Here is a 15274-nt window from a genome sequence, read left to right on the forward strand (position 1 = left end):
TGCATGAAAGAAGCAAGTACTTTGGCTAATTAGGAAGGAGGGGAAGTATAGGTTTTGTGTCAGACTAGACTGAGAATTGAATAAATTAGTCTTGCATTTAATTGACATGTCAGGTTTACTAGCCAAAGTTATGCCTAAGGATTTACCTATGGATTCACCTCTTTGATTTCAGAAATCGATGCAATTTTAATTCTGTTAAGCTTTGAAGCAAACAGCATTGTTTGCTGCTGCAATCTTAACTTCATTTATTCAGAAGTTGTGGCTACAGAAATAGAATTGAAAAGTGATAGATGTGGAAAACCACTGAAACTTGAATGTGGGAAGGTTTTACCTCAGACGTTTAGTATGAAGGATCTATACATGTGATGCAGTGAAAAACATAGTTTAAATCTTTATGGGGGGAGTAGGAAAACCTGTGATCTTCATAAACAGTCAAATATAAACCCAAGGAACATAAATAGGACTCTATTTGGCTAATGTAATTAAGATCTTTTTTAAAGGACAGAAATTTGTACATATATGCATATAAGCAAATGAGATAGTTTGATTTTGGAAAAAATAAATCATTTATAGTGGCTTTCATCAAAGTAAATGGTTTCTAGAGATGTAAAATATTTAATTTGCGACAGAAAAAGCAAAACTTCAAGAAACAATGTGTAGTATCTTGTAACTCCTTATAGTTTATATGAAATATCCTTCCTATTCCTTAAGGAGGATTATGCTAATTGTGATTGCTTTGTTGAACCTGTTCTTAAAACTATATATCAGATTCATTTGCTTTGGTTTCTCTTTGTTAATTTAGATGGCATTTAGAACAGTGCATTTTTTGTCTGTGTGCTGGTTTCAGCTAGAGTAGAGTTAATTTTCTTCACAGTGGCTGGCATGGGGCTGAGTTTTGGATTTGTTCTGACCACAGGGTTGATAATACAGAGATGTTTTTGTTATTGCTGAGCAGGGCTTGCACAGAGCCAAAGCCTTTTCTGCTTTGGTGCTGCCACACTGGTGAGGGGACTGGGGGTGCTTGGGAGGCTGGGAGGAGACAGAGCCAGGACAGGTGACCCCAACTGACCAAAGGGATATTCCAGAGCATGTGGCACCCAGCTCCGAGTATAAAGTGGGGGAAAGAAGCAGGAAAGAGGGAGGGGGATTTGTGGAGATGACATTTGTCTTCCCAAGTAACCATTACCCAAGTAACCAAATCTGGGCATGGTGGGGCCTGGCTCTCCTGGAGATGGCTGAACTCCTGCCTGCTCATGGGAAGCACTGAATTAATTCCTTACTTTGTTTTCCTTGTGTGCACAGCCTTTGCCTTCCCTATTAAACTGTCTTTTTCTTAGCCCATGAGTTCTCCAGCTTTTACCCTTCTGATTTTCTCCCTGATCCTTTTGGTAGGCGAGTGAGCAAGGGGCTGCGTGGGGCTTGGTTTTTGGCTGGGGATAAGCCACCACTAAGGCTCCCTTAACTAACATAAGTTGTGGCCTGATGACATTGTATAAAAGTACCTGCTCTATGTTTGCACCAGGGAGGTTGAGAACAGCAGTTCTGGCTCTTTTCTCATAATTGTGCTGAGGTGAATTTGTAGCAGTCGGGAGAGATACACAATATAAAACTGATGCAAAAGTGACAAAAAACAGGTGAAAAGTGCTTTGCACTACAGTGCTAAAAAGCCATCTGAAGTGGTACAGGCTGTTTGTCTATGCTTTTGTCTGAGACTGGATTTTGGCAAGGATCAAATCTCAGTAACTCAGGGCCTTATTCAGATAGCACAGCTACTGTTGCCAGCGCTGGCTGATGGGATCCCATGTTGAGGACTTTGTTGAGTAAGATTGCTTTCATCACTTGGAACCTGGTAAATAATGATTAGCAACACCCTTAAAAAAGTCACCACAGTTCTGCATATGTGATCATTGTGAATTAATTTTTATACTGTTGTTGCTGAAAGAACTCCTTCTGAGTACATGTGATTTTTCTGTAAAAAAATCTGCTGGAATGTAACTGTGTCCCATAGAGAACACATTTTATAACAGCATCCTTTGGAATCAGTGACAGGCCAGCCCCTTACCACTACAGAATCGCATGTGAAGATACGTTTCGAACTATTTTTTGGGGGGATGTCTAATAATATTTTTAAAAGTGCCATTTTTTTTCACTGTCCCATACAGTGAGCAAATTCTTTCTGTTTTTTTCACTTGAGAAGAGGGAAATTTTTAAAAAGCAAAGGATAATATGACCCATGGAGCTCCCAGTTTGTTGGGGAGTCTCCTGAGCAAGCGTGATATTTTGCACTTCTTTAAATTTTTTGTCTTTTTAAATTGAGTAGATGTCACATTGAGAACAATTCCAAATTGATTTTTCTCTGTTCAGCCTATCCCAACTAGTCTTAGCATGGATGGCTACATAGCTGAGTTCAGCCCATTCAGTGCTCAGTGTAAATTATAATGAGAATAAAATTAATGGAAATATATAAGAATATGAAGTTGAGTAACATCCAAGTTCAAAATCTCATTGATTTATTAGAACAATTGATATCGTACTTTTGAGTCTGTGAAAGACAAGAGCAAATTTGCCTCTTCTCCATACTACAAAATACTGATTTTCTCGCTCTGCTGGAAGATTTCTGTGTCTCTGAGATACTTGGTGGAAATGAAGCAGAGAGGAAGTATTTTTTTTTCCTCTTGGGAATAATGCTGCTGTTTGTTTAAAGCAAATGGCCAAAGGGATTAAATCACATGGCAGTGTGGTGCCGAAGTGAAAAATATGTCATTATATGTCATCTACAATTAGTATATTTTGAGTAACACTTGCTTTTCACCTCTGTAGCAGTCAGATTTTGTTGTTCTGTTTTTCTCATCTCAAAACACTTTTCTCATTTCTGATAATAACCACAGTAGATGCAGCACTATGACATAACCCTTTAATTAAGGCAGCTAATGACATTCTGGTTTTATTTTGTACATTAATGTAAGAAATGCCTATCCTGTGTAATGCCTGCCTGATTTTATTCTTTCTATTATCTTTTCCTTTAGAGTTGATTCATTTGTGGATGGAAGTTTAAAATAGTTCACATCTTTAAGATTATGAATGGAGTAAAAGAGATTGCCTGCCCCTGTCTTTTGAGGTACCACTAGTGTTGGTGTAAATCTGCACACCAAATTCAGGCTCTTATTGACTGCAGACTTAATAAACAGCAACAGGATGATGGCTGAATCTTTCTCATTTTTCTCACGCTTATGATTCCCCCACCTTCAGTATAGTGGTTTATGGAGTCAGTGGAATTAGTTGTGTCACTGAAATTGGAATTGTGTGGATGATCACCCTTATATGCAGATTTATTTTTACTTAGATTAGGTTTTTCCAGTAGGTAGAGGTTTCATAGAAGTAGAGGGATGAAAGGAGAACATTTCAAAGCAGAAAACCATCAACAGAGGGTTTTTAGCCAGATAGCTGGTTTATAGTGATTTGGATCCTATGCTCCAGCTCAGGGATGTGCAAAGATGTGACTTGGATAGCAAGTCTGCAGTTAAAGAGGTGATCTCTCAAGAAAAGGGCCACAAAACAACAGTCTTGCTGGTTGTTTGATGTCAAGAAGATTCCTTGAGAGGTCTTCGTTTTCCTTGGGAAATGCTCTCTGTGGGTGGAGACCTGACTGTAGTGCCCTGCTTTAGCACATTAAAATATTTTGTATCTATTTTGTAATGAAGTTAGAGCCTGAAATAGATGCACTAGCGTAAATAAATAATTCATCCTAATAGCTAGGAGAAACTGTTTATGGATGATCAAATTTTGCAAGATACTGAGTATGCAAACACACCCTGTAAAACCATGTAGCTGAATCACCAAGTGTATCTGTCTGGCCTATTTTGAAAAGTACAATCTCATTTTAATTATTTAGTATAATACTTTACATATTCCAATGAATGGCCTGTAGCATGTTGTGAAAAAAATAATGAAGTGTTAGTAATATGAAACCTCCTCAGCATAATCTGCTGTTAAATATTTATTAAGACACTGGGGAAGATTGTCTGTTTTCTGCTGGTATTCATCACAGGAGCACCCAACTGCCTTCTAATAAATTTCATTGGCTGTAGCCAAACTGCTAGAGGAGATTTCATGGAGTGTCTTGTTTCCCATTGCCAGATGCTGTAGAAAACTTCCTTTTGGGTGTAAGGGGCAGTAGAGAAGAGGAGCCTTGGGGTAGGTGTGGAAACTGGTTATAGTTTAATCAAATAGGAAGACTTCCAACAGTCACCTTCTGAGATTCCTTGGAAGTCCGATCTAGAACTGGGTCATAAATGATAAAAAATAGATACTATTTTTCTGTATTTGTTTAGGGTCTGTTGAAGAAAAATCATTGTACTGTACCATGTACTTTAAAAGTCATTGAATATATTCCGTGACAAAGAATATATGACAGACAGGGAAAGCAGGGTATTTGGAAAATATGAAGAGATTTTTTAAAAAACTTTATTAATTGAACTTGAAAACTGAAGGCTAATTGTTGGTGATAGAAAAACTGCAGGGAAGCAGTCTTCTGTGCAGAGCAACTTGCCATTAAAGCACAGTGCCACTGGGGAGGGGATGAAGGTCTGAGGAAGGCTCCTGCATTAAAAACAGGCAGTTTAGAGCTGAAAGTGAATAAAGGCAGGTGTTTTGAAACTTGTAGTAAGGGTGATGTAGAAGGAGGACGTGATGAATTTGGACTTAAGGATAAGATCAGTGATGCTGATACAAGGGAGAGGTGGGAGCAGAAGTGAGGAAAGTGCACTCATGTGAGTGCATGCACTCATGGAAAGCACTTAGCAGAAGGGATGGACGCACATGCTTATTTGATAATTGTGGGGGTTTATAGCTTTGATGTACAATTTTTCCTTTACCTTTTATACAAACTGTTTTCACTGCAGTTTTATGTTCACAGAGCTTTTAGCAAAGAGTTAAAAAGGGCATTAATTTCAAAATATTCAATCACACTGAAAATTCCTATGCTTACAATACAAAATTTGGGGAATGTGCAATTTTCGAGTTTTTTCTTGATTTTTTCAAGGAGTCCAAGAAGAAAACATGATAGCATATACTTCCTGCCAAAAATGAATAAAAATGGCTGTGATAATACTCAATACACAATCAAAAATTAGTGAATATTTCCCTCAGTTTTGATCTCGAGAGAGAACAAGTATCTCTGTGACTATGAGACTTCTCTCCGATGCTCACTCTTGTAGTAACGCCTGTATTTTTTCCTGTATTAATCAACAACGGTAGCTTCTATTAAAGGGTAAGATTAGCATGTAATTGATTTGAAGCAGGTGCTTTGCCTGATTTCTTCTGCAGCAGTTCTATATATTGACTTAATGTTCTTATGCTGGTCTCTTTGAGTTTTGATCTCGTCAGCTTTTATGAGTAAGAAGTGGTGGATCTGGTCTGTTGTTGGGAAATTGCCCTATAAAACCAAAGTGCTTAGGAGGAGACTTGAGTGTTTTATAAATTACCTCCCCCTTTTGGCTTTTGTAACAGAGCTGTGCCCTTCTGCTACTCAAGAAAGTATTTGCCAAAGTCCAAAGCACACTTCTTTATGTTGCACCTGAAAGACTGGCCAAATCCTGGGAACTGAACTGATTTTTTGCCAAGGTCTTTGATTTCATGTTTATTTCAAAGTGAAAAAAAACCCCAACAAAACAACCCACGAGCAAAGAGCGTCCATAAAATATGAGGCATAGCTAATCAACACACTAACATCTGTCTGTGGTAACAGCTCAGAAGAAGAGTTTTGATGTGTAAATGTCCCCCTTTGTTTCAAAGGGAATGACTTCATGTTCCAGAGACTGTTTCTTCAGGGTTAATGCTAGCTCTTTCTCTTTTTTTCTGGAGGGAAGGAGATAAAGCCTCACTGCAGTGTTTTATCTTCAGGGTGTGAATTGGGACAGTGGATGAGGGAGGTGTGGAGATGTGCTGGCTGGCAGCAGAAAGGGGAGCTGGTTCATCGTCCCTTGAGTCCTTGGAAATGCTGTTTGGATCGGTAACTTTATGGGGTTTCTGTTTCTCCATCAAACATTCAAGTGGGAATGCTCCCTACTGATGGCAGTTTCGACTTCAGCCTGCCGGCCAAATGATTTCAGCAGATGATGGGCTAGGAGGAAGTGATTGCAGGCCACTTTGTTCATACCCGCACTGGACACCTGAAAGAAGAGGCTGTGGGGGTTTCCCATGCTTCCCCACCACTGCTGGGAGTTGCCCTGCCCCTGGAGAGGTGCTCTGTGTGGGTGTGCTGCTGCCCTGGGTGGGGCATGGCCCCACAGCGGCAGCTGGTCATGCTCCTTATGATCCTGTGTAGGAAGAGTGTTCTTGGGGTTTTATGGTTCTTTCCTCTTGATCATTTGAGTGCAGCTGCGTTTAATGAGCTGGAAAAGAAGTAGGTCAATAAAACATGTGTTCATTGTTAGCAGAATACCTGTCGGACCACGTGTTTGTCTATAATTGACCATCTAAAGCTTCAAAGCATAGCACAAAGACAATTTAATAAGGAATTCATACTTAAATAAATTAATATTAAGCAGAAGCAGACAGCTGTCAGGCAGTCTGCCCTGCCAAAGTAAGACTGTGGGTATTTAATGCACAGACAAATTATGATTTCAAGTCAGACCTATTTTAAAGTCTCTCTTACTGATATGCATTAGACAAACAGCATGCCAAAAATAGCTTAAAACCCACGTGCTTAAAAAACCAATACAACCGCTAATATAGCCATGTGACTAGGTTAAAATTTTAATCAACCTAATAAATGTTAATCAGCATGCTATGTATATGGTGTCAAAGTGACATTGTCAGTATCTGAGCTTGAGTTAGTTTTAAAATCTTTTATTTGGTAAATCCCAGTGTTAGAAACAGTATGTTTACTGGGCCTTAATAAAAGAAAAATGACTGCATCATCACATTACTCTAAAACCTGGAGTATGAGTTGGAACTTTATGATAAATGCCATTTCAGTGGAATAAATGTGTTATTTTGTGTTTCTTGTGCCAAGAATTAGGTCCAAATTGTCTAGACCAAACTTCTCTGAAGACTTATGAGGCAAAACCAGAAACTGGAACTTCATTGTTTCAGCTAAGATGGCAACTACACAAAGAGCAGAAACATACAGAATAATGGCAATCCCAGCAATTTTACCATGATTAAAAATCCGTCATACAGTTGTAGAGAAGAGTTATGTTATGATGTATAGACCGTATTCATCATAGACTTTGAATTCCTTCTGTTCTCTTCTTGTGACAAAAAATGCACTAAAAGCTGCTAAGACTAATTAATGTAGGATCTCTTCTGAAATAATTCCTCATCTGCTTTTTGTGTAAAGATCTCTTATTCATGAAGGTGGTTGTTTGCCTAAGAAATGCAGTGGCTGCTTTTTCACAGGGTTGGGCTGGTTAAAAGTAAATAACAGCATTACAATTCCCAGACCAAATTTCTTGCCTTAGTCAGCTGGGAAATGGATTAGACTCCTCTTTCCTTGGTAGCTTTAGGAAAAATATTTTTTCCCAGATTTTTTTTGAGACCCAATATCAAATTCAGTTCCTGCTATGAAATCATCTTTATTGAGGTGTTAAGGGCCCGGTTTATTGATGGTGTGTGGGATCTCAGCTGCCAGTGAAATTGCTGGGGTTTGTCCTCAAATCTTCTACACATGACTTTTCTATAGCAAGTGTTCTGTTCTGAAATGGTAGCAGCAGCATCTTAGTTGTTCCTGGGTGATGCCCTGGCATTCCAGGGTGATGCCCTGATGTTCCAGGTGCCCAGTACCACTGCATGGTGCTCCCTTTCTTCCACTAACTGTAAACAACTGCACCCACAGTATGGAAAATCCATTGCAATTTGGGAAAGTCTTAGTAGGCATTAAAAAAAAAAAAAACCAATCAAAACTCGTTATGGTGCCTTTCATGGTGAGGAAAGGGAGAGAGGCTGAGGTGCTTGGAGTTCCCTGGGGAATCGGCTGTCTGTTGCTAATGAATCTGCATGGAAACCACTGGGAGCATCATTAGAGACAAAGAGGTGCCATGGGATTTGCCAGTGGGTTTTTCAGTGGAGCCCATGGGAGTTGGGCTGCTGTTTGCTGTTGAACTGTGATGTCAAATAAGAGCCTGTTATCCTTGAATTCCTTTGAATATCCCAGATTCGGTAGACTTAGCACTGGTTTTTAGGTGTCTGCTTGTGCTTTGCATTATGCATGAGTGCTAGTGTGGGGATTAAATAGAGCAGCTCTGCCATTTCAAATAGCTGTGGCCCGAAGCTGATGTGTCAGCTGTCAGTCCAAATGAACTTGGTACCAGTTGTTATAAGTACATGTAAAATTGAAACCTAACTCTATTTATTGTTTCAGAAGGTTAGAGCTTTTGTGACTCTTCAACATATTTGTTGCTAAAAGTGGCATAAATTGCTCTTCATTTAATGCAGTTTTATTTTGTAAAGAGGGTTGATGTGACAGATCTCGAACAGTCACAGCAAGGTAATTGCAAAATCCGTGTGGTGTGTTCCTTCCACCCTCCCCCAACTTTTTTTTTTTTTTTTCCTGTTCTTCCTTTTCTAGAAAGGACTGAGAAGTAAAAAAGTATCCAGCCTGGCCTGACCTCAGAGCTTTGAGGAGGAGTTTGAATCTGAGGCCTTCTGAGATCCCTTCCAACTTCAATTATCCTGTGATGCTGTGAAACCAGGGTCAGAGCTGAAGGAGGAAAACTAAGGGCTTTCTGTTCAAAACACAGAGACCTGAGAGGTTTTTTGCCTGGAGTGTTTCTTAGTGCCTTTATTCTCCTGTCCTTCCCATAATCTTCACTGTGGGCACTCTAGCCTTAACATCAAGAGCTCTGATCCTGAGGGAGAGAGAGGAGGGGTGAAGGGGGTGAAGGAGAAAATCTGTGGCATTTATTTGATGTGGAAGTGCTTACATCCTATGACAACAGACAGGAGGTGAGAATCAGTGTGACTAATGAGTTGTTTACTTGGCTTTTGTATCCCCCGACCCCCCAGGTAAATGGGCTGTGTTTGTTTTTATATGTATTGATTTCAGATTCCTGCAAATACCATTCCTTTGTCCTTCACCTTGTCAGCAGTTTGTGAGATACTACTAATCCTGTGTCTTAGTGCTGTGGAAAAGGCAGGGTAGTTAGGATGCAATATGCTACTTTTTTTCCCTTTCTTTTCCCATACAACAGTACCATGATTTTAGCCAGGAGCTGTCGTTTCTCAGAGTTTGGACCCAGACCGTGTTTGGAAAACTGAGATCCCCTTATAAACTCCCTTGAGAAGTGATCCCACATACGACAGGCCTGCCATCTGCCATTACTATTACTGAGGTGGTCTAAGAAATGTATGGAAAGGGTAGAGTGCCTCGCTGCATTTTCCTGATGCTTGTCCTCATGGTATCAGACCTAAACTTAAGGAAAATGGGGAAAAAATTGAATTTGTTTTTAGTGTGGAATTTCACAGTGTCTGTGTGAATAAGACGATTTGTGATTGGATCCAGAATTTGTTAGGAACAGCTTCTAACTCCTTTTGCAAAATTGGTGTGGAAGACTGCTGAGAATGCCTGAGGTTTCTTTATTTAATGAAATGGTCTCAGCTGAGATTAACAGGAGTAAAAGCTATACTTTAGGAGTATTTAATACTGAGGTGTGGCACAGGCTACAGGTCCCAAAAGGCTGAAATGCTGTCACAGATTACCTAATATTTGGTCACCAACCTCAAGCACGCCCTTTTTTGTCTTGGGTGTTTGACCAGCCCAACTTTGAAAGAGTGGATTTGTCTGGCGTGCTGTTCACTTTTACATGGGGTATCCATGATGCAGCTGCAGATCTGGCTTGTTCTTAGGAAAGAGTTACCTGGAATATTGAGGAGAAATATACTTTTTGTAAGTGAGAAACAGGTAAAGGGGGTTTCAATTTGCATATAAATTCTGGGGTCCAGGGTGCAGAGAGATGCTGACAGCTCCTGGCTGGTGCAGAAGTGGGAGGGAGCAGAAAGCTGTGTCAGGAGTAGATTGTGGAAGGATCTGAGCTACAGTTCAGTTTTGTTAAAGCTTTGGAAATAGTCAGGGAGTATTTTCTGCATTTATCTAACTAAGAAAGAAAAATAGTGTAAATGAGCAAATGGATGGCTATGGCTAGGTACAGTCCTTTTGTTTGTCCTCTCTGCGAGGGTGTGGGAGCAAGGCAGCAGTCAGAGCCCAGCCCTGGCAGGAAGGGTGTGGGCAGGGGCCATACCCAGCTTTTGCCGGGTGCTGGTGATGTGGGTGCTGGTCTGGTGGGCGCGCTGTTGAGCCTAACACAGCCTGCCAGGGGGAGCATCTGTCGGTAGCTTGGAGGGGAGCAGAAAAAAGGATAAGTGAATGCTGAATTTAAACAAAGGGGTTAGCGCAGAACTTATTTTATGGCTGATGTTGACAGATGAATTACAATCACATTGAAGGAAGCTCATAAAAAGCCAACGGTCTGTACTTACCTGACTCTTGATCCATAGTGAATTTTGATGTTTGCCTGAGTGCAACAGAGAATGGGCCTGGAGAGGGACTGGGGAGCTCCCACGGGTGTCCCAGCTACCAGGGGAGCATCGGAGAGCTTCTTGGATGTCACTTTCTGATAGCAGCCCCTTTACCTTGCTGTCTGCGCAAATAATTGTTTTCCTTTTTTATTTTTATTAAGCATCCTCAAGTCTCAGAGTTCTTTAGTAAACAGCAGCTGATGTTTTCAAGTCTGGTTTCAGAAGTTTCTTCCTGGTTTTGGGAGAGCATTTCAAGAGGAAGATTTCTCCCACCTTTCTCCTGCTTGGTGACAAGGGAAACTCAGTTTCCGCATACTGTACCAGAGTGTTCAGGTCAGGCTTCTTGGCTGCTGCCACTGCTCTACATTATAAAATCCAAGGCTGACTGGCAGTTCAATCCACTTTTCCCACTCTCCCTTCACCTGAAACTGTTGTTACCAATTCTAACACTTCTTCCACACTTCACGTGCATCTGCTCCCGGGGCATGTCACGCTGCTGCCTGTGACACCAGCTGGCCTCCTGGCTCAGCTGCTTCCAGCATGGCACTGGGCAGAGAGACAGCGGCCACCCGTCCCCGTGGCAGGCTGAGTGTGCTGGCCTTGGCGACATTGTGCTTTTATTAGGCAGAGTCTGTGTTGAGTGCAGCCTGAAGTGCATCCAAAATCAGCCCCTTCACTCTTCAGTTAGATTAAGCAAAACCTTTCCAGCCTGAAGCCAGTCACTGCCCAGCAGCAGCTGCGCTCTTAGCTCCTGGGTGCTCTCCTGCTGTTCAGGTTTTCCAGATGCAACATATTCAGGAGGAAAAAAAAAAAAAAAAGCAGCTAAACTAGTGATAAATCGCTTATTTTGACAGCGACAAGATCTGATTTGTTTTTACAGAATGCTGACAATTTCCACTGCTTAGCTCTGATGCTTATAGTTATAACAGTTAATGAGAAATGGTTTGGAAACAGCTACTGTTTTAATTGGTGAAGCAATTACTAGTTTAGTTTTGATGGTGGAAAATAACTGTATGTAAGGTGTTTTTCTTTCTTTTCTGTGTATTTTCAAATTTGTAATTAGGCTTCTCAAATTATGTACTTCATAAACTTTGGAAACAGATCTTTCAAATAAGTGTTTACTCCATGGTATTCTTATGCACATAACTTGGTTAATGTGAATATACTCACAGGACTTAAAAGGAATATTAATGTAGGTAAAATTACCCCAAAATGTAAGTGTTTAGAAGTTGAGGAACTTCTGCTAGTAGGGATATTTTTAATAAATAAACAAACCAAATATATCTAATTTTCATAAAGACAGGCAGACATATTTTTGCTCTCTTCTGTGGGCTGCAAATTGCAATCTTTCTAATATGACCTTCAAAAAGAAATGAATACAGACATCACCTTCAAAAAATCAGGACTGTTTGACTAAGTTAGGGAGTTAAGTCCTGCTGTGTTCCATATTGCAAATAACTCATGTGCAGTCAAGACTTTGGATTTGCATCAAGACTAAAACTTAATCCAGTATAAAACAGTAAAAGAAAGACAATTGAAGACTAATTTTTGTAACATTCTGTGTCATCCCACTATGACTAAGCTTGTTTATAAATACCTTGTTCCTGCCGTTGACCCTGCAGTCTTGGCAGCAAGAATAAGATGCATGTGGCTTATGCTGGGAGCTGCAGCCCCAAAGCCTGTTTGCTCCCCCCAGCTGTGTGAATATCAAAGAGGAGAAGATGCTGAAGGCAGAGGCTGCGATATGATGCGTTCCCACATGCCCATTGCATAATCATCCCACACTGCTCCACACCCCATGCCAGGGAGCAGCCTGAGAGCCTAGGCTTTTCAGGGTGCCAGCAAGCTTGTTTTGCCTTGAACTCCTGCCTCAGTGAACAAGGCTGATGAAAGTCACATATATTTGAGGACTGCCAAATGTGGGCAGGTGTCATTATGAATTGCCCCCAGTTAAGTGACATGGTGTATAAAAACCCAAATAGATCCTTCATAATAGATTTCTTTTGCACATGCATGTGAGAAGTAGGGACCAGAGCTAGCATGAAATGTGTCTTCAGCTCTGCAAGAATTAAGATTAAGGCTCAAAGAGCCCCAGTTCTTGGTTTGTGTGCTTCTGGCATTAACATGCTGTACGAGGAGTTCCAAGCTCCCTTTCTTTCTTCAGAGTCCTTTTTCGAGAGAGAAGAATGAAGATTTAACCTTCCTGATATAATAGAAGAGTTGGTCAGGCTGAGATTACAGTGAATAGTATTGCAGCATATCCATTACAGATCTTTCTCATCGCTATCTATGAGGATACACATTCTTTGTTATGCAGCTTATTTTTATGGTAAAGTTGCTTTGAAGAAATACAGATGTAGAAAAGCCAGCTACTGAGATGCAGTTCCTGAGGGCCCAAAGTGCTACAGAATGCTGACTAGGAATAAAGCCCAACTGTAGTCTTGTTGTTTTTGTTTTTTTAAGCTAAATATGGATCATCATAGATGTGTTCATTTTGCAATGCTGGAAAACAAAAAAACCCTGGTTCTCTGCATTTGTGGGAGAAAATTGGAATCCTTATGAAATAATGTTCTAGTGTTTGGATGTAAGTGTTTCTCTCCACGTCACGTCAAAAGGATCGAGACAGAATAGGTAGTTTGTGCAAATGAACACAGGTAAACTTGGTAGAAAAAGTTGAATGCAAGCGCAAGCCATGTAGACTTTTAACTTTGCTCACTTAATTCTTTTGCATCTGTAAAAAGAAGGCTTACAAATAAAATTCTGTGTAATGATGAAAACTGTATTAATGTTACAACTGTATTATTACTGACAAAGCTACTGATTATATGCTGTGTGTTTCCCTTCGGCTCAATTCTGACTCATTTATGTCTTTCCATTATTGTGTGTCTGTTTAGTAAAGTATGTCTACATACTTATTTTTATTATTATTATTATTCCTTGGATAGATTTCACTAACTTTGGGTAAGGTAGCTCTCATCAAGCTGTGGTATAATTTGTTCTAGAGTGATGCTTTCCTTTCTAGACAGATGCAGCAAACTAGAAAAGTGGTGCTAATGAAAAAGAATTGTTCTTTTTGATGGCATGGCAGAAAATGCATTGTCACGTCCTTCTCTTGTATGTTACAGATCTGAATGCATCACAGACCCAGGGTCCCCAGAAAAGTGCTCCAAACCAGTGATCCATCCAGTTACCACAGGTAGATGAACTGCTGCTGAACCACCAGCCTGAGAGCCTGCAGAATGCAGAAAATGGAGCCAGAGTAGAGGAAAAGATTGTTTACCTCTGATAACTTGTTTTCTAATCTCAGTAGCACTTTGGAAAGATAATTGTGTTTGCTTTTCTAAATTTCTGTAGTCATTCTCTGTATGACCATCTGGCTTTAAGGGTAGTATTTAATAGTAAATGCAAATTTTTCCCCATGATAAATATAGCAAGTAAGTTATTTTGAAACCTTTAAGCCTTTCCTGTATAATCTTTAATTTATGACATGATTTCTAATGCTTTGCAAGAAGCAATGGGTAGCAGGGGAGACAACATTTTGAAATTGTAAAGATGCCACCAAAGACTGTGAAAGCTAGTGTTGACTTTCTTGAGTCCTCTTTTTACAAGGATGAACTAAGAGAGACGGGCCTGCTACTTGAAATTTCAGAGTGTGTATCAGTAACCTTCTAACAGTTGTGATATAACATGGGAAGACAGCAATGTAAGAATGCTGGCTCTAGTCTTTGCTAAAATGCACTATATTCCCTTAGCTGTTGGGTCATTTTCCTTATCTTCTAGCTCAGGAACTGCTCAGAAGGGGATTTTTTTTTAATGGTCTGAGCATAATTGCATAATTGTAAGTGTTTTTTCATGTCCCAAAGCCTATTATAATTTTGATACTACTGCCAGTTTCTGTGCAGAGATGCACTAAATCAGTTATTGTGTTATAACTGTTCTTCATTTCAGAAAGTGTCCTTACACATTAAAATTTACCAGATGAAACCATCTCACTGGTCAAAAGGAAAAAAGGGGGATAAATAGTAGGCTTCAGTTAACTGAACTTTCTTGAAACTTCACTGCCTTCCTGTGTAGAAGTCAGATAACTTTCTGCTTTCAGATTCACGGGATTCTCTGTGTGTTAGGCAGTAAGAAATTTGCTTTGTGCCTTTTTGTCTTTCTGAAAAATTTGTACACTTCTGTCAAACTGAATAAATGTTCTGTGCATTTCTGCAAAACTGTAACTTTGATTCATTGTGAGATCCTCCAAAGAAATCAGAAAACAGGAGGGGAAAAAACCGCGTCCAGACCTTGCTTGCACGGAGCTCTGCTGCAGATGTGTGTTCCTGGTCCAGCTTAGCCAAAGCTGTGTACTTCATCTGGGAAGACCAAGGATGTGCCTATCACTGCTTAGCTGATGGCATTGGCAGAGTTGCAGCAGGAATGCAGCTGCACAGCTCCTGAATCAGGGCTGCCTCTCATCTGCCCAGCTCAAGGAGCAGAGGAGCACAGGATTGCTCCCACTCATTTGTCTGGGTAAGCCCCAGGTGCCAGTGTTTTCCATTTTACCCTAAGCTTTGTGTTGTGTAACATCTTTTGCAGGGTGCAGAGTTTTAGATGCGTGCCTTTTTCAGCAAGGGTCTCCTGACTGAGAAGGATTCTCTTCCAGGGACTTGGGTGCTATGAGGAAGAGCCTAAAGCAGAGCTTTCTGAGCTGCATGTTGCTGGACTCCAGAGTAGTTGTTCAGCTGGTATCTTGGACAAAGAACTGAGCACCTGG

The 15274-nt window shown here is 40.4% G+C and overlaps 1 protein-coding gene across 12 annotated transcripts in view; it reads left to right on the top strand.

Annotated features, from left to right (window-relative positions):
- ARHGEF28 (Rho guanine nucleotide exchange factor 28) overlaps positions 1-14732 on the top strand; it is a 118926-nt gene extending 104194 nt beyond the window's left edge. For 11 of the 12 annotated variants that reach the window (XM_088157418.1, XM_088157420.1, XM_088157417.1 and 8 more), the window contains 2 exons: positions 8570-8946; positions 13641-14732. In XM_088157418.1, the coding sequence (XP_088013544.1) occupies positions 8570-8608 (39 nt within the window). In that variant the 3' untranslated portion in view covers positions 8609-8946; positions 13641-14732. The remainder of the gene's footprint in view (positions 1-8569; positions 8947-13640) is intronic. The other variant, XM_088157416.1, reaches the window with a different exon arrangement.
- Positions 14733-15274: the final 542 nt, after the last annotated feature.

The sequence above is a fragment of the Sturnus vulgaris genome, chromosome Z (assembly GCF_052056855.1).
Source record: "Sturnus vulgaris isolate bStuVul1 chromosome Z, bStuVul1.hap1, whole genome shotgun sequence".
Lineage (NCBI taxonomy): Eukaryota > Metazoa > Chordata > Aves > Passeriformes > Sturnidae > Sturnus > Sturnus vulgaris.